This window comes from Phoenix dactylifera, chromosome 2 (genome assembly GCF_051530095.1).
Source record: "Phoenix dactylifera cultivar Ajwa chromosome 2, Ajwa_hap1_PhDact_Kaust_v1.1, whole genome shotgun sequence".
Classification (NCBI taxonomy): domain Eukaryota; kingdom Viridiplantae; phylum Streptophyta; class Magnoliopsida; order Arecales; family Arecaceae; genus Phoenix; species Phoenix dactylifera.
Genome location: NC_143191.1, coordinates 56,480,320 through 56,494,335, shown reverse-complemented (window position 1 = coordinate 56,494,335; position 14,016 = coordinate 56,480,320). Strand labels below are relative to the sequence as shown.

The 14,016-nt window shown below is 40.8% G+C and overlaps 1 protein-coding gene across 1 annotated transcript; it reads left to right on the top strand.

Moving 5' to 3' along the window:
* The first annotated feature begins 12,728 nt into the window (after window positions 1-12,728).
* LOC120106586 (short-chain dehydrogenase reductase 3b-like) lies at window positions 12,729-13,885 on the top strand. The gene is made up of 2 exons (XM_039119580.3): window positions 12,729-12,858; window positions 12,972-13,885. Exons 1-2 carry the CDS (start codon window positions 12,845-12,847, stop codon window positions 13,765-13,767), a joined length of 810 nt encoding a protein of 269 aa, XP_038975508.3. The 5' UTR covers window positions 12,729-12,844; the 3' UTR covers window positions 13,768-13,885.
* The last annotated feature ends 131 nt before the right edge of the window (window positions 13,886-14,016 follow it).

The window sequence follows — 14,016 nt, the reverse complement described above, 5'->3', positions numbered from 1 at the left end:
GTCTTCTTTTCTGCTGTTTCTTCAATAGCATCCTTAAAACTACAGCTTCTTACATTCCTCGACTTAAATTTAGCATATGCACTAACCCTCACCTAAGCCTCACATAAAGTTCATGATTCCTTTTGTACTCAGAAAAGGAAGAGCACAAGCTCCATCTTATTTCATTAAGACTATGGCACAAAGTTCATGTTTCTCAATAACACTTATTGCCAATGGCTTGGTAAAAGGACCCATGACATTTCAGAAGAAGATACATATGAGGCTTTTTTTTTTCTTTTTCACATGTTCTTACCAACTCCGGATGTTAGTTTGACACAATATTTGACATTAATTGGTTGGATTTCTCACTTAAACCAACCGCTTGTGATCATATATATGTGTGATATGTTTTTCCCAAAACATGAGATCCTCCGCTGAGATTTATTAGGATTTGGATGCTAAAGTTGATGGAATGATTGTGCGTTAACATTTCTTGCTGGAAAAATATTTGATCGAGCGTGTCATGATCGTGCATGTATATATATATATATATATATATATATATATATATATATATATATATATATATATATATATATATATATATATATATATGGATCAGGTTAGGTCGAGTCAGTTAAGTTAATTTTCTGAAAACTAAAATCCAAACCAAACAGAATTTTTTTGATTCAAAAATTTCTCAGACAACCACAAAACCAAATTTTAAAAGAAAAAAAAATGATACTAAGAAAGGTTATTCAAGGGTCCATTCCTAGATGGACATTCAGTATTTGCATAACATTTGTCCATTTCAAATAAAGGAAACAGACAATCAGCATAAGCAAACAAACAACCTGGTCATCCACCTGGTTTCCATCTCAGCAAGTCATTCTGCTACGATTGCATGATCACATGATAGTCACATATTCTGCAGAACACCGATAAGAACTTGGAATGTAATGCTCAATTAAACAAAACATATCTATGTGAACCCTGAAAAACAATATTATTTCATCCTCTTCTTCTTTCTTAATGTGTGTCTGTTTAATTTCAATGGGCCAGGTTGGATCTTGCACAGTTTCAGCCACAGGTTAAAACCTTCAACATAAGGCTAGCCCTGCCTCAAGCTCAGCCAAGGATACTATGCCGAAGGCCGACTCGACATAAGTCCTGTTGCCTTCTACATCTACCAGAGTTCTAACTCTCGCAGGGCAAGGCCAAAGCCAGAACTGAACATATTTCAGCAGAGCCAATCCAGACATAAAGCAGGAGGTCATGCTGATAATATGAAGAGGTATCTCGTATGGCTTTACACGCATAGAGAAGTGGGTTCCTTGCTTTACTTGTCGCGGTGGCTGGCAGTGGGGCCCGGGTGGACTGACTGAGGTATCTCATATGCTATTTCTCCTCTTGTGGTGGCCCACGTAGATGGGATTGAGGAGAACTTCTTTCCCAGAGATCAAGGTCTCTCCTTCTTGGCCTCACACGGTCGACCTTCCTCCAAAATCTTCTTCGTCTGAGTAAGAGAGAGGGAAGGAGATATGGCTGAGTCTCTGGTTTCCAATGTCGTGTCTCAGCTTACCAACCTTCTCATCCAAGAAGCTGTTTCCTTGGGTGGTGTGCTTGATCAGATCAAATGGGTGAAAACCCAACCTCGAAGATGCAGACTCCAGAAGGAAGAGCGGAGATGCAAGAATGGGAAGCTGGATAAGGCAGATAAGAGGTGTAGCATATGAAATAGAAGACGTCATAGGCACCATCAACTACATGGGCGAGAGGCGACACCAAAGGAGAGGCTGAATGGGCTCACTACAGGAAAACAGCCCTTTCCTGGCGTTTTTTATAGCCTATGCCGATGCTTATAAGCGTCGGTGAAAACAAAGCCCACGCTACCGAAAGCGTCGGAAAAGCGTCGGTTATACGGAAGTGGGAAAAGTTTTTGCCGACGCTAAGCGAAAGCGTCGGCACAAGTTAAGCTTTACCGACGCAACAAAAGCGTCGGTTCGTCCGACGCAAAAGCGCGTCGGCATAAACCGGAACTGGGCGTGGCGGATAGTGGCGGAATTTTTAATTTCTACACCAAAATGGCAAGTTTTTACCGACGGTTTATAGCGTCGCTTTAACATTTTTATCGACGCTTTCCTAGCGTCGGCGAAAGCGTACGGGGCAGTGGTTCTAACGACGCTTTAAAGCGTCGGGAGTGGATTTTTTTTTTAAAAAAAGAAAAACAAATACATATTATAACAAAAAAAAGCTGCATTACATTTACATCAAAACAAGCATTCAGATCATTCAAAAAATTCATATTGTCATATATGATGAAATTTACATAATAAGTTTAGAATTACAATGTAATTTAAAAAATATAAGAAAGATACATATAAAACTCCTTAAATAACAGTCTAAAAAGTATTACGGACCAGATTTAGCGCCATCATCATCTCTACGAGCTGTTGAAGTATCAGGAATCTACAAAAAAAAAAGAAACTTTAAAAGTTAGAAATATGAAAATCATTAACTCATGCAAAATAAGTGGTAATTATGTAAAGTCATCGAATACATATAGTTATTTACCTGAGGAGGGAGAAATCGCTGTAACATAGATGAAATATGCTCAAGCTGAGACTGCAAAGTTTGTTGGTTCTGCTTCAACTCCGCCAACTCTGCCTGATGGCGATCCTTCATATCTTCAATTGTTGCCCGAAGTCTACTAACTTCTGCATTGCTACTGCCTTCTCCAGCATTTCTTGTATACATGCCCACCGCAGACAACTGAGTGGGGGTAACTCCAACGCCATAACCCTTCACTCTACCATAACGCTCTGGACCCAATAATTCAGCGAGCACCTGAGCTTCGACATGACTGGTCCCGTCGGATGATGATGACTCCCCGACGTGCTCTGAAATAAGAGTTGTTACTCTGTCCTATATCTCTCAAAAGAAAAAGTCATATCAATGTATGCCAATAATAGAACTAATAAAAATATCGTTGAAAGATTCAAAGATGAATACATACAACTATATCTCTTGCCTCCTCCCGAACAAAACTGCCATCTCGGTGGGTGTGAGTCATCTTATAAAACTCCACCTTACCAGGCTCCCTTCCGTTATCATCCATCTACAACAAAATGTATATTGGCAAACTAGTTATCATGATATATGCTATATGATAGAACAGTTTCAAAGAGTTTCAAAAAAACTTACGAATTCAGCTTTACGTCGAGCATAACTCATCGAGCCTGAAGTATGAGGAACAGTCTGAGAGGCTCGTGCAGCTCTACCAATGTTGGAATATGTCTTTCCAAAAAAAAATAAACAATATAAATTTGTAATCTAAATTATTAGTGAATACAATCTAAGGTATTAAAAAAATATACACAACCTGAGCTTTCTCGGAAAACCAATAGTGGACAAGCTCCCTCCACTGATGAGGGATTACATCAGTGGGACAAACACGGGCAACCTCCTCTTCTGTCATACCATCGTGCTTCCAGTCCGCCTTTAACTTGGCCCTATATTCTTTCCACTTGCGATTGACGGACTTCAGCACCCAATCATGGCTCTCTTTAGGGAGCAAAAACTTTTTCTACACCAAAGTAATTAAAGAATGTTATAACAATGTTAAATAAAAAAATAAAATTGTGATAGTAAGCAAATTTAATTCTTTACCTCAATAACTTTAAGAAGCTCAACCTTATACGAAGGAAGCATTTCATTCCATTTCGTATAGTTGAGCGGACACAACTGACCCTTCCGCGCAATCGATCCTAGAAAAGTCGATAAAATGCTTGCAGCCCTCTTGATGGGCTGCCCCAGTTCATTGCAATGTACCACGATCTTCTCATCCTCGCTAGGCTCCACACGTCCTGTGCTCGAGTGGGTCCTCGTGTCCTCCTCACTCTCCCTAGTCCATCTATAAAAATAAAATAAAATATCCATTAATTAAAACATTAAAAGCAAATTATTTAATATAATTAGAATGTAAGAAAAATTAATATATAAAATGTAAATCAAATTACCCTGGATGTGCACGCCATCCATGTCTGGACAATCAACAGGTGGCACGTGCTCAGACTGAGACTCGTGCTGAGTATGAGACTCATACTGAGAATGGGACTCGTGCTGCTGGGGCTCGTCGGGCTGCTGGGACCGCAGGGACTGATCGGAAGAAGATCCCACGGATGTGTGCTGAAACTCAACATCTCTGAATCGTTTTCCTCGCGGCATGTTGTTACCTAGCAATCCTATAATCACAAAGAACCTTTCTATCGCCAACATGGCATACGGCAAATGGCACAAAGAGAGATTGGCACAATTCATAGTGTTAACAAGATTGGCACTTGTTTTTATTAATTCTCCTTGTCTTTTTGTAAGCATAAACATGGACAAAATGACAAATTGAGGTTATGGCACAATTGAGGGTAGGTGCTTAATTTATATGCTAGTTAGAATGATTGATACTATCCTATTATTAAGTATCTCAAAGATCCTTCAACCAAAGTTGATAGAAAGTTAGAACTCCATGTCATAAATTATTTGGTCCTAGGAGATGAGCTGTACCAAAAGAATGCAGATGGACTTCTCTTGAGGCTAAAATGAAATGAAACCAGACACTATTGATCTTCCCATGAGCAAAATATCATGAAAACTCGATACATTATTTTAGAAGACAAAATATAACATGAACCATGAGCATAGGATACAATAAAGCACTCTAGATCAACTACCATCTTTCAATCAAACAGCATATTTCTCCATCATAGCATTTATGGCAGGTAAGTGAGTAGCAAGCAAATAACGAATAATTATAATCCATGGTTAATTAGCTAATCTACACTATTCTTGGCTTCATTATTTTGCAGATAACTAAGCAGATTCACATCGTTGATGATATATATAGACTGCATGGTCTTCCTGAATTTTATAAGGTATGCTTCTAAAAATGAACAAACAAATAAGTAAACTAATTGCATTGGCACTAGACAGTCCACAAGTCCATCAAAGCAGAACCATAAGTTATGAGGCAAATGGCTAGTCTGATAATGGTCCTAAAGTGTAAAGGTTGCAACCTTCTCTTATTGATGAGCTATTGGCAGGGGAAGGCATCATGCCAAACCTTTGCATGGCAATGTATAATCTATTTTGCAAAATTTAGGATCCGATTCTCGTTACAATGGATGTTCATTCAAATTATGCTTGCTTATAACAACAACGACGGCAACAACAACTGGATTTTAGTTATTTTATTTTGAACCATGGCCAGACCTACTTTCTTAAAATTGTGGATACACATGCTGTTCAATCATCTCCTAGGATGTCCAGCGTGTCAAGTGACAAGAGTGGCCTTGCATATTGGATAGGATATGAAGTTATGATCATCCTAGCAAAGCAAGAGGTCATCACCACTGCTACATTTGTTTTTTAAATGGCACAAGGAATGTCTACAGCGGACATCCAACATCCCTAGGACGGTGTGTTCTTCCATGCAGTTCAGTTCAATCATGTAATGACATTCAACATCTAAAAAAGACTGATTTATGTGTATTTACAAGAACGAGCATATATAATTTGAGTGGACATTGATGTGGATAAGACCAAACTTGGATATTAAATCCAAGCCTCCTAGAGGATTAGCCCGATCCTCTTGTAATAAGCACTTCTCCCAAAGTAATCCTCTCTCCGCTTCATGGGGTGCAAGCCAAGCCCTGAGAAATCCAAAGGCCCAAAGTTTCAAGGGATCTAACATATATAATTTGTCGGACCACAGGTGATGTAAGATTTGATTGTCTTTGCTAGCATACTTTCATTAACATTACTCAAATTCAAGAAATGCAGTAATACCCGGTTGAAACAAATAGAAACTGTCGCCAAAACCGTTAATTTCATAAGCACACTACAAATTCCTTCTAAAATAAGCATTCAGCATACGAATCATTAAGATGCAAGGCTTCATTTTTGTAACCTATCTTTGCCTCTAAAAGTTTTTTGAATTACCTCTTTCTCAGGCGGAGGGAGATGGGGACGGCCGGTCGGCGCCGCAGACGAGGGAGGAGGAGAGGAGGATGCGGACGGTTGCTCGGCGCCGGAGAGGAGGGAGGAGGAGAGGAGCTTGCCGTCGGACGTTGCTCGGCGCCGGAGACGACAAGGGCCGGTCGCTCGTCGTCGGAGAGAAGGGAGGAGGAGAGGAGCTAGGTTAATTTGATCGGGATGCAAAATAAGGAAGAGGGGGCCGGCGGCTTGGTTTTGATGTTAATTTGACTTTTGACGACGCTTATACGCGTCGTCGTAGGAGGCGAGTACGACGACGCTAATAAGCGTCGTTTATTCCTATGGTTTTGTCGGCTTTTTCTGTAAGATTATGACGACGCTTTTATGCGTCGTCTATTATTAACAATTACCGACGCTTAGTTAAAGCGTCGGCAAAGTTTGGCTGTGTCCTGTTTTTCCCGACGCTTGTCCCTAGCGTCGGGAAAAAGGCGTCGGCAAAGCCCAATTTTCCTGTAGTGGCTCCATTTCGAGGTACTCTCACAAACCTTGTGAATTGATCACCCTCCGTAAAATTAGTTCCAGAATTGAGCTGATAAAGAACAAGATCCATAGTATTTCCCAGAACACAGTAAGCTATGCCCTTGCCAATCCAGGTCAAAGTAGTGCAGTGGATGGAAGCAGGGGTGGCAATCGGGTCTGGTCAGACATAAACGGATCGGGTTAGATGTAGGTCGGGTCAGAAAATTGTAAACCTGAATCCAACCTATTTATTAAACAGGTCAGAAAATTACAACCTGAACCCGACCTGTCTATTAAATGGGTAACCCAACCCAACCCGTTTAACCCGTTTAATAAAAAAAAATTTAGTTTAACCCGTTAAACTAAATTGATAATGATAAACATATTATGCAATAAAACAACAATAACCAACATGTACACCTGCAGTCCTACCCTCACCGGGCCTCACCTCAGTCTTTTTAAATCATTTCATGAGTAATTTATATGAGTGAAAAACAAGTAACTGAACTTCAGATTAGTCAATTTTGATTCAGATTAATATCATTAGCTGAAGAATGAAGCAAGAAGCCCTTCAGAACCCGCTACCTTCTTCCGATCATGCTAAAGTCATCAAAAATGATGCTTGACATGTAGAGCACTTATTTCCCAGAGATGAGGATGGACTCTCTTTCTTGGCCCATACGTTCGACCATCCTCAAAAATCTTCTTCGTCTGAGTAAGAGAGAGGGAAGGAGATATGGCTGAGTCTCTGGTTTCCAATGTCGTGTCTCAGCTTACCATCACATGTCTCTGGTTTCCAATGGCTGAGTTTTCTTTTTTCTCCGCAAGACATGCAGCTCACTGGTTGCCATCACATGGCTGTGGTTAGGAGTCCATATTGCATCATTTTCCAACAACGATAGAAGGGCCTCGTAATGCAATAGGTCATGTAGATGATAACTATAATAAGTCTTAAGTTCCATAAGTTAAGAGAATAGATGGAATAGCATAAAAAAATGTTATTGCTGATATATAATCTTAATCATCAGATGTTAGGAAACTGGCAGTTACCCACATCACCCACTAAAAGAAGAAAATAATTACAAAAGATCTCCTAAACTCATAAAATAAGAATCTGAGGGTTCGAAAGACAGTATGAGGCTTAAAATCAGCACTACTGTTGCTCATATTGGTCTTTTTTGCTCCTAATTTGGTATGTTCTTTCTGGATTCCATGAATTTCATTCCATCACTTGCTGATTCTGAGTCTAACCTGTGGAGATGCAATTTTCATAATCATACCATAAGTCATTTAGTTATTCTACTAAATAATAAAATATGATGATTGGTCCATCTTCATTTCAATGCTAAAGGCCTTATCATGCATACGATGGGATGTGTATATGGCGATCCTAAAATATCATTTAGCTGTTCTACTAAATAATAACATCATGAGGATTGGCTCATCTTCATTTTGAAGCTAAAGGCCTTATCATGCATCGGATGGCATGTGAATATGGTGCGCTTAACATGTCATTATGACAACCAAGTCACCTATCATTCAAGCATGCATCTCAACTATCTTCTTGGAAGTTGGGTTACAGCAGTAATCATTTGCATCTGAAATGTTATAACCCATATATGGACTCCCTTACTGATTATTAGTTGTCATATCGTCAAGTTTATTAGCAAAGCCAAGCGGCCCTAATAGCTTAGCCAAACATTTGATGCTATAATGATGGGAAAAGTTTGAAGTCGAAGACATGATCCTGGAAGGAAAAGATGCACCAACGGTGCCTATTGGGCATCAATTTTTTGCCGTCTTGCTCTATATTAGCGATAAAGTGCCTGATAAACACCATTTCGCCATCAAATATTAGGAGGACAACACAAGGCTTAAGCCATGCAAATTTTTGGTAAAACAACTAAAATTTGACACCTTAATTTCCAATAATCTTTCCATTGTCAAAGTTGACACCTTAAGTTATTTAATTATAATAAGGTGAAGATTGTTTTACATCATGGATTGTCATAAATAACCTTGGCATTTGTCGTATTATTCTTATTGCATTATCGATCGTGTTGGGTACGGAACATCGACAAGTCTATAGGACTATGTTGATCATATCCCCCGGCATGTAATTTACATCCACGCAAGATGGAATAAATGAAGCTCATATGATCGATCAACAACTTGAAGCTTACTGCATTATGAGATAATTCGTTTACTGCATGCACCATATTACGGTGCATCCCCGTCGTTTAATGTGCACACGATATTATGGTGCCAAAAATTCTACACACATTAGCACGTGAAAATATCACACCACCTCTCTCCAACGACTCCTCTTTCCCGTCCCTATCTTCCTGTACTCATCTTTGGAGAACACGATCGAGCACGCCATCGATGCCTAATTCAATAGTGCAGCAGCCGTCCACACCGTCGCTGACGAATTCAATAGTGCAGTTGCCTCCCAAGTATTAGTCAGTGCGTCTATAATTCAAGGGGTAATTAATTCCCCACCCTCCAATAAAGATCCCGCTATAACAAAAAGTCCCGGTTGACCGGTCTTAAAAGGGGTAATTAATTTCCGGTCCTTGAGCCCCTTTTATTTTTTTTTAAAAGGCCGAAAATGCCCCTGCTCTCTTCATCTCCCATTCCCAGAAGGAGAAGAAAAAGACCCCCCCGCCGACCCCGGCCCGCACCCGCCCGAGTTCCCTCCTGCGGCCACCGCCGGCCCCGACTCGCCTCCTCCCGAGCCCCTTCTCGCGACCCCACCTCCGCCCGAGCTCCCTCTTGCGGCCGCCGCCGGCCCCGGCTCGTCCCCTCTCGAGCTCCCTCCTGCAGCCCCGCCCCCTCCCGAGCCCCTTCCCACGGCCCCGCCCCCTCCCGAGCCCTCTCCCGCGGCCGCGCCGCCGGGATTGGCCCCGCCCCTGCCCCCTCACGAGCCCCCTCCTGCGGCCGTCGCCGGCCACAACCCGTCCTCCTCCCACGTCTGCCACGGCCCGGCCCCTTTCCGAAGTCGCCGGCCTAGCGGGAGTAGAGGTGTTCTCCGATGGCCAGCCGCGGCTGCCGCCGCCGGCGGCCCCACCTCCCGCGGCCCGGCTCCCTTTCGGCGCCGTCGGCTCGCGGGAGGAGAAGAAAGAAGAAGGGAAGAAGAGAAGAAAAAAAAAGAAAAAAAAAGAAAAGGAAAGAAAAAGAAGAAAAGAAAAGAAAAAAAGAAAAAAAGAAAAGAAAAAAAGAAAGAAAAATAAATAAATAAATAAATGCATCAATATATTTATATATATGAATGAACAAATAAATAAATAAATAATATATTTTTATGAAATAAAATAATTATAAATAAATAAAGCTGCTGCGGCTGGACCTCCTCACGCGGCCGCCACGGCCCGGCCCCCTTCTGGCGCCACCAGCCTCACGGAAGGAGAAAATAGAAGAAAAGAAAGAAAAAAGAAGAAAAGGAAAGAAAAAAGAAGAAGAAAAGGAAAGAAAAAAAGAAAATTAAAAAACAAAAAGAAAAAAGAAAGAAAAATAAATAAATAAATAAATTTATAAATAAATAAATACATATATATATATATATATGTGATGAACGAATAAATAAATAAATAAATAATATATTTAAAAAATAATAAATAAATAAATAAAGTGGCTGCGGATGGGCCCCCTCCCGCTGCTGCCATGGCACAGCCCCTTTTTGGCGTCGTCGGCCTCATGAGAGGAGAAAGTAGAAAAAAAAGAAAAAAGAAAAAAAAAAGAAAGAAAAAAAGAAAAAAGGAAAAAACAAAAGAAAAGGAAGGAAAAAGAAGATTTAAGTGTGTGTAGAGAAGACTTAATTGTTATACAGAGAACACTTAACTGTATGATGCACACAATTAAGTATTCTCTATATACAATTAAGTTTTTTCTGCACATACTTAACTGTGTGATGCAGAGAATACTTAACTCTGTGCAGAGAAGAAAAGAAAAAGAGAAGAAAAGGAAAAGAAGAGAAGGAAAGAAAAAGAAAAAAAAGAAAAAGGAAAAAAAAAGAAAAAAAGGGAAAAAAAGGAAAAAAAGAAAAGAAAAAAAAAGAAGAAAAAGGAAGGAAAAAAAAAGAAAGAAAAAGAAGAGAAGGAAAGAAAAAGAAAAAAAGGGAAAGAAAAGGAAGAAAAGGGAAAAAAAGAAAAAAAGAAAAGAAAAAAGAAGAAAAAAAGGAAAGGAAAAAAATACTTAACTGTGTGATGCATAGAACAGTTAACTGTGTGCAGAGAATATTTAAGTGTGTGTGCAGAGAAGACTTAATTGTATATAGAGAATATTTAACTTAACTATGTGATGTATAGAACACTTAACTGTATGCAGAAAAAATTTAAATATGTGCAGAGAAGATTTAATTGTGTATAGAGAACACCTAACTGTGTGATGCACATAATTAAATGTTCTCTGTATACAATTAAGTCTTCTCTGCACATACTTAATTGTGTGATGCAGAGAACACTTAACTGTGTACAAAGAAGATTTAAGTGTATGCAGAGAAGATTTAATTGTGTATAGAGAACACCTAACTGTGTGATGCACACAGTTAAATATTATCTGTACATACTTAATTTTGTGATGCAAAGAACACTTAACTGTGTGCAGAGAAGATTTAATTCTGTACAGAGAATACTTAACTGTGTGATGCACACAGTTAAGTGCTATCTGTACGCAGTTAAGTATTCTTTATGTATAATTAAATCTGTGTGCAGGGAAGACTTAATTGTGCACATATATAGAATACTTAATTGTCTTCTTTTTTCTTTCATTTTCTTCTTTTTTTTTCTTTTCTTCTTTTTCTTTCCTTCTCTTCTTTTTTGTCCTTTTCTTCCTTTTTCTTTCCTTCTCTTCTTTTTCTTTCATTTTCTTCCTTTTTCTTTTCTTTTCTTCTTTTTCTTTCCTTTTTCTTCTTTTTTTCTTTCTTCTTTTTCTTTTCTTTTTCTTCTTTTTTTTTTGTCTTTTCTTCCACTGTATCTATCAATATCAAGAAAAGAAAAGAAAAAAGGAAGAAAAGGAAAGAAAAAGAATAAAAAGAAAAGAAAGAAAAGAGAAGGAAAGAAAAACAGAAAACTGTGCCAGACTATATTAAGTGTTAAAATATTAATTAATTGTATGCCCAGCTTACTTAAATGTTTGCTATACTATATTACATGTGTACCAAGCTTACTACCTAACTGCCACTCATTCATTATTTTTCTTTTTTTCTTCTTTTTGTTTCGTTTTTTTCTTTTTTTTCTTTTTCTTTCCTTTTCTTCTTTTTCTTTCCTTTTTCTTCTCCATTTTTTCTTTTCTTTTTCTTCTTTTTCTTTCCTTTTTCTTCTTTTTCTTTCCTTTTTCTTCTTTTTTTCTTTTCTTTCCTTCTCTTCTTTTTTTTCTTTCCTTTTTTTCTTTTCTTTTTTTCTTCCTTTCATTCATTCATATATATATATATATATATATATATATATATATATATATATATATATATATATATATATTCCCTTTCTTTCTTTTTTTTCTTCTTTTCTTTTTTTTCCTTTTCTTCTTTTCTTCTTTTCTTTTTCTTTTTTTTCTTCTCTTCTTCCATTCTTCTTCTTTCTTTTTTCTTCTCCTCCCGCAACGTTGCCGGCGTCGGAAGGGGGCCGGGCCATGGTGGACACAGGAGGGGGCCATGGGAAGGGGCCGGGCCGCGGTGCCTGCGAACAGCCGCGGCGGCCGTAGATGGCCCGCGGAGAATTCTTCTCCTCCCGCGAGGCCGTCGGCCCCTGGACGCGGTAGGAGGGTGGGTCGTGGCCGGCAACGGCCGCAGGACGCCACGGCCGCTCTTCCTCCTCTTCTTCAGCGCCTCCCCACCGTGGGGCAAGGGCGGGGGTATTCTCGGCGACGCAGCAAAGCGAGGGGGCTCGGAAGGGGGCTGGGGCGGGGGTATTTCCGGCGGCGCGGCCACTGTAGGAGGCTCGAGAGGGGTTGGGCCATGGCCGGCACCGGCCATGGCGGGCCCGACCCCTTTTTTTTTCTCTTCTTCGGTGGGATGGAAGATAAAGCAATATGAATTAAAATATTCTTTGAGGGCATTTTCGTCTCATAATAAAGTATTGAAATATGGCTGGACTGAATAATCGGTTAGAGACCGGTCAATAAAGTATTGAAATATGGCTGGACGGAACAATCAGTTAGAGACCGGTCAATAAATGTACCGGTGATTAATTACCCCATAATTCAATTCATTTTCAAGATTGGAAGCTATCTCGATACACATCTTTAAATATTTCAGAACTGTAGCTTTGCTGGGACGTCAATATAAGAAGAAAGGCGGAGCCATTTCGCTCAACTGTGTCAAGGGTCATAAGATTAAGTAGAAGTACCAAACCTTAACAATATGTCTAAGCAGAGGTGACGCTATGTTTCCCAAAGCTAATTCATGGATTTGAGCTTATATTTCATGCATGTATACTGGTTAATTTCCAGGGAACTTGGCGCTAACAAGTGGTAAGCATGACACGCAGGTTGGAAGGCAAGGTGGCCATCATCACTGGCGCGGCCAGTGGGATCGGGGAGGCCACCGCAAGGATCTTCGCAGCCCACGGCGCCCTCGTCGTCATCGCCGACATCCAGGACGAGCTGGGCTCCGGCGTCGTCGCCTCCATCGGCCCGGACAAGTGCAAGTACAAGCACTGCGACGTGCGCAGCGAGAAGGAAGTAGAGGAGCTCGTGGGCTTCGCCATCAAGGCCTACGGCCGGCTCGACATCATGTTCAGCAACGCCGGGATCTCGGAGAAGATAACCAGCAGCATTCTGGACGTGGACTTCGACGTGCTCGATAATGTCATCGCCGTCAACGTCCGCGGCATAGCTGCCACGATCAAGCATGCAGGGAGGGCGATGGTGGCCAGCGGGACACGAGGATCGATCATATGCACGGCGAGCATCGCGGCAACGAGGGGCGGATACGGGCGGGCAGTGTACACAACGTCGAAGCATGCGTTGGCCGGGCTCGTGCGGTCGGCGGCAGCGGAGCTTGGAAGGCATGGAATACGGGCGAACTGCGTGTCGCCGGCCGGCGTGGCGACGCCGCTGGCTCAGAAATATACTGGGCTGACCCAGAGTCAGACAGACGAGATTTTCGAGGGCATGATGGTGTTGAAGGGAGGAGGGCCGTTGAAGGCAAGTGATATTGGGGAGGCTGCACTCTTCCTGGCGTCCGACGAGTCGGCGTTCGTCACCGGACAAAACCTGATCGTTGATGGGGGGGCGACTGCTGTTGGTGCGATCCCTCCAGTCCCTGCAGCCCAAGTGAAATGAAACGATGCACTTTGAGTGCTGCGCGCAAAGTGTAATCAACCGATGGCATGCCTTATTAAAATCATAATAATAATATAGTAATAAAAGCCAAGGCTTGCGTTGCTTTGGATTATTGGGATAGAGTTTAATTTCGTTGTTTTGAGTTTGCAAGTATTATAATTAGAACACTGGCTTGGACCCAGGTGGCTTAATTTGCAGGCTATGAAGTTGGATTTTTGATAAAATCTTATTTGGAGGTGAAAACTTATA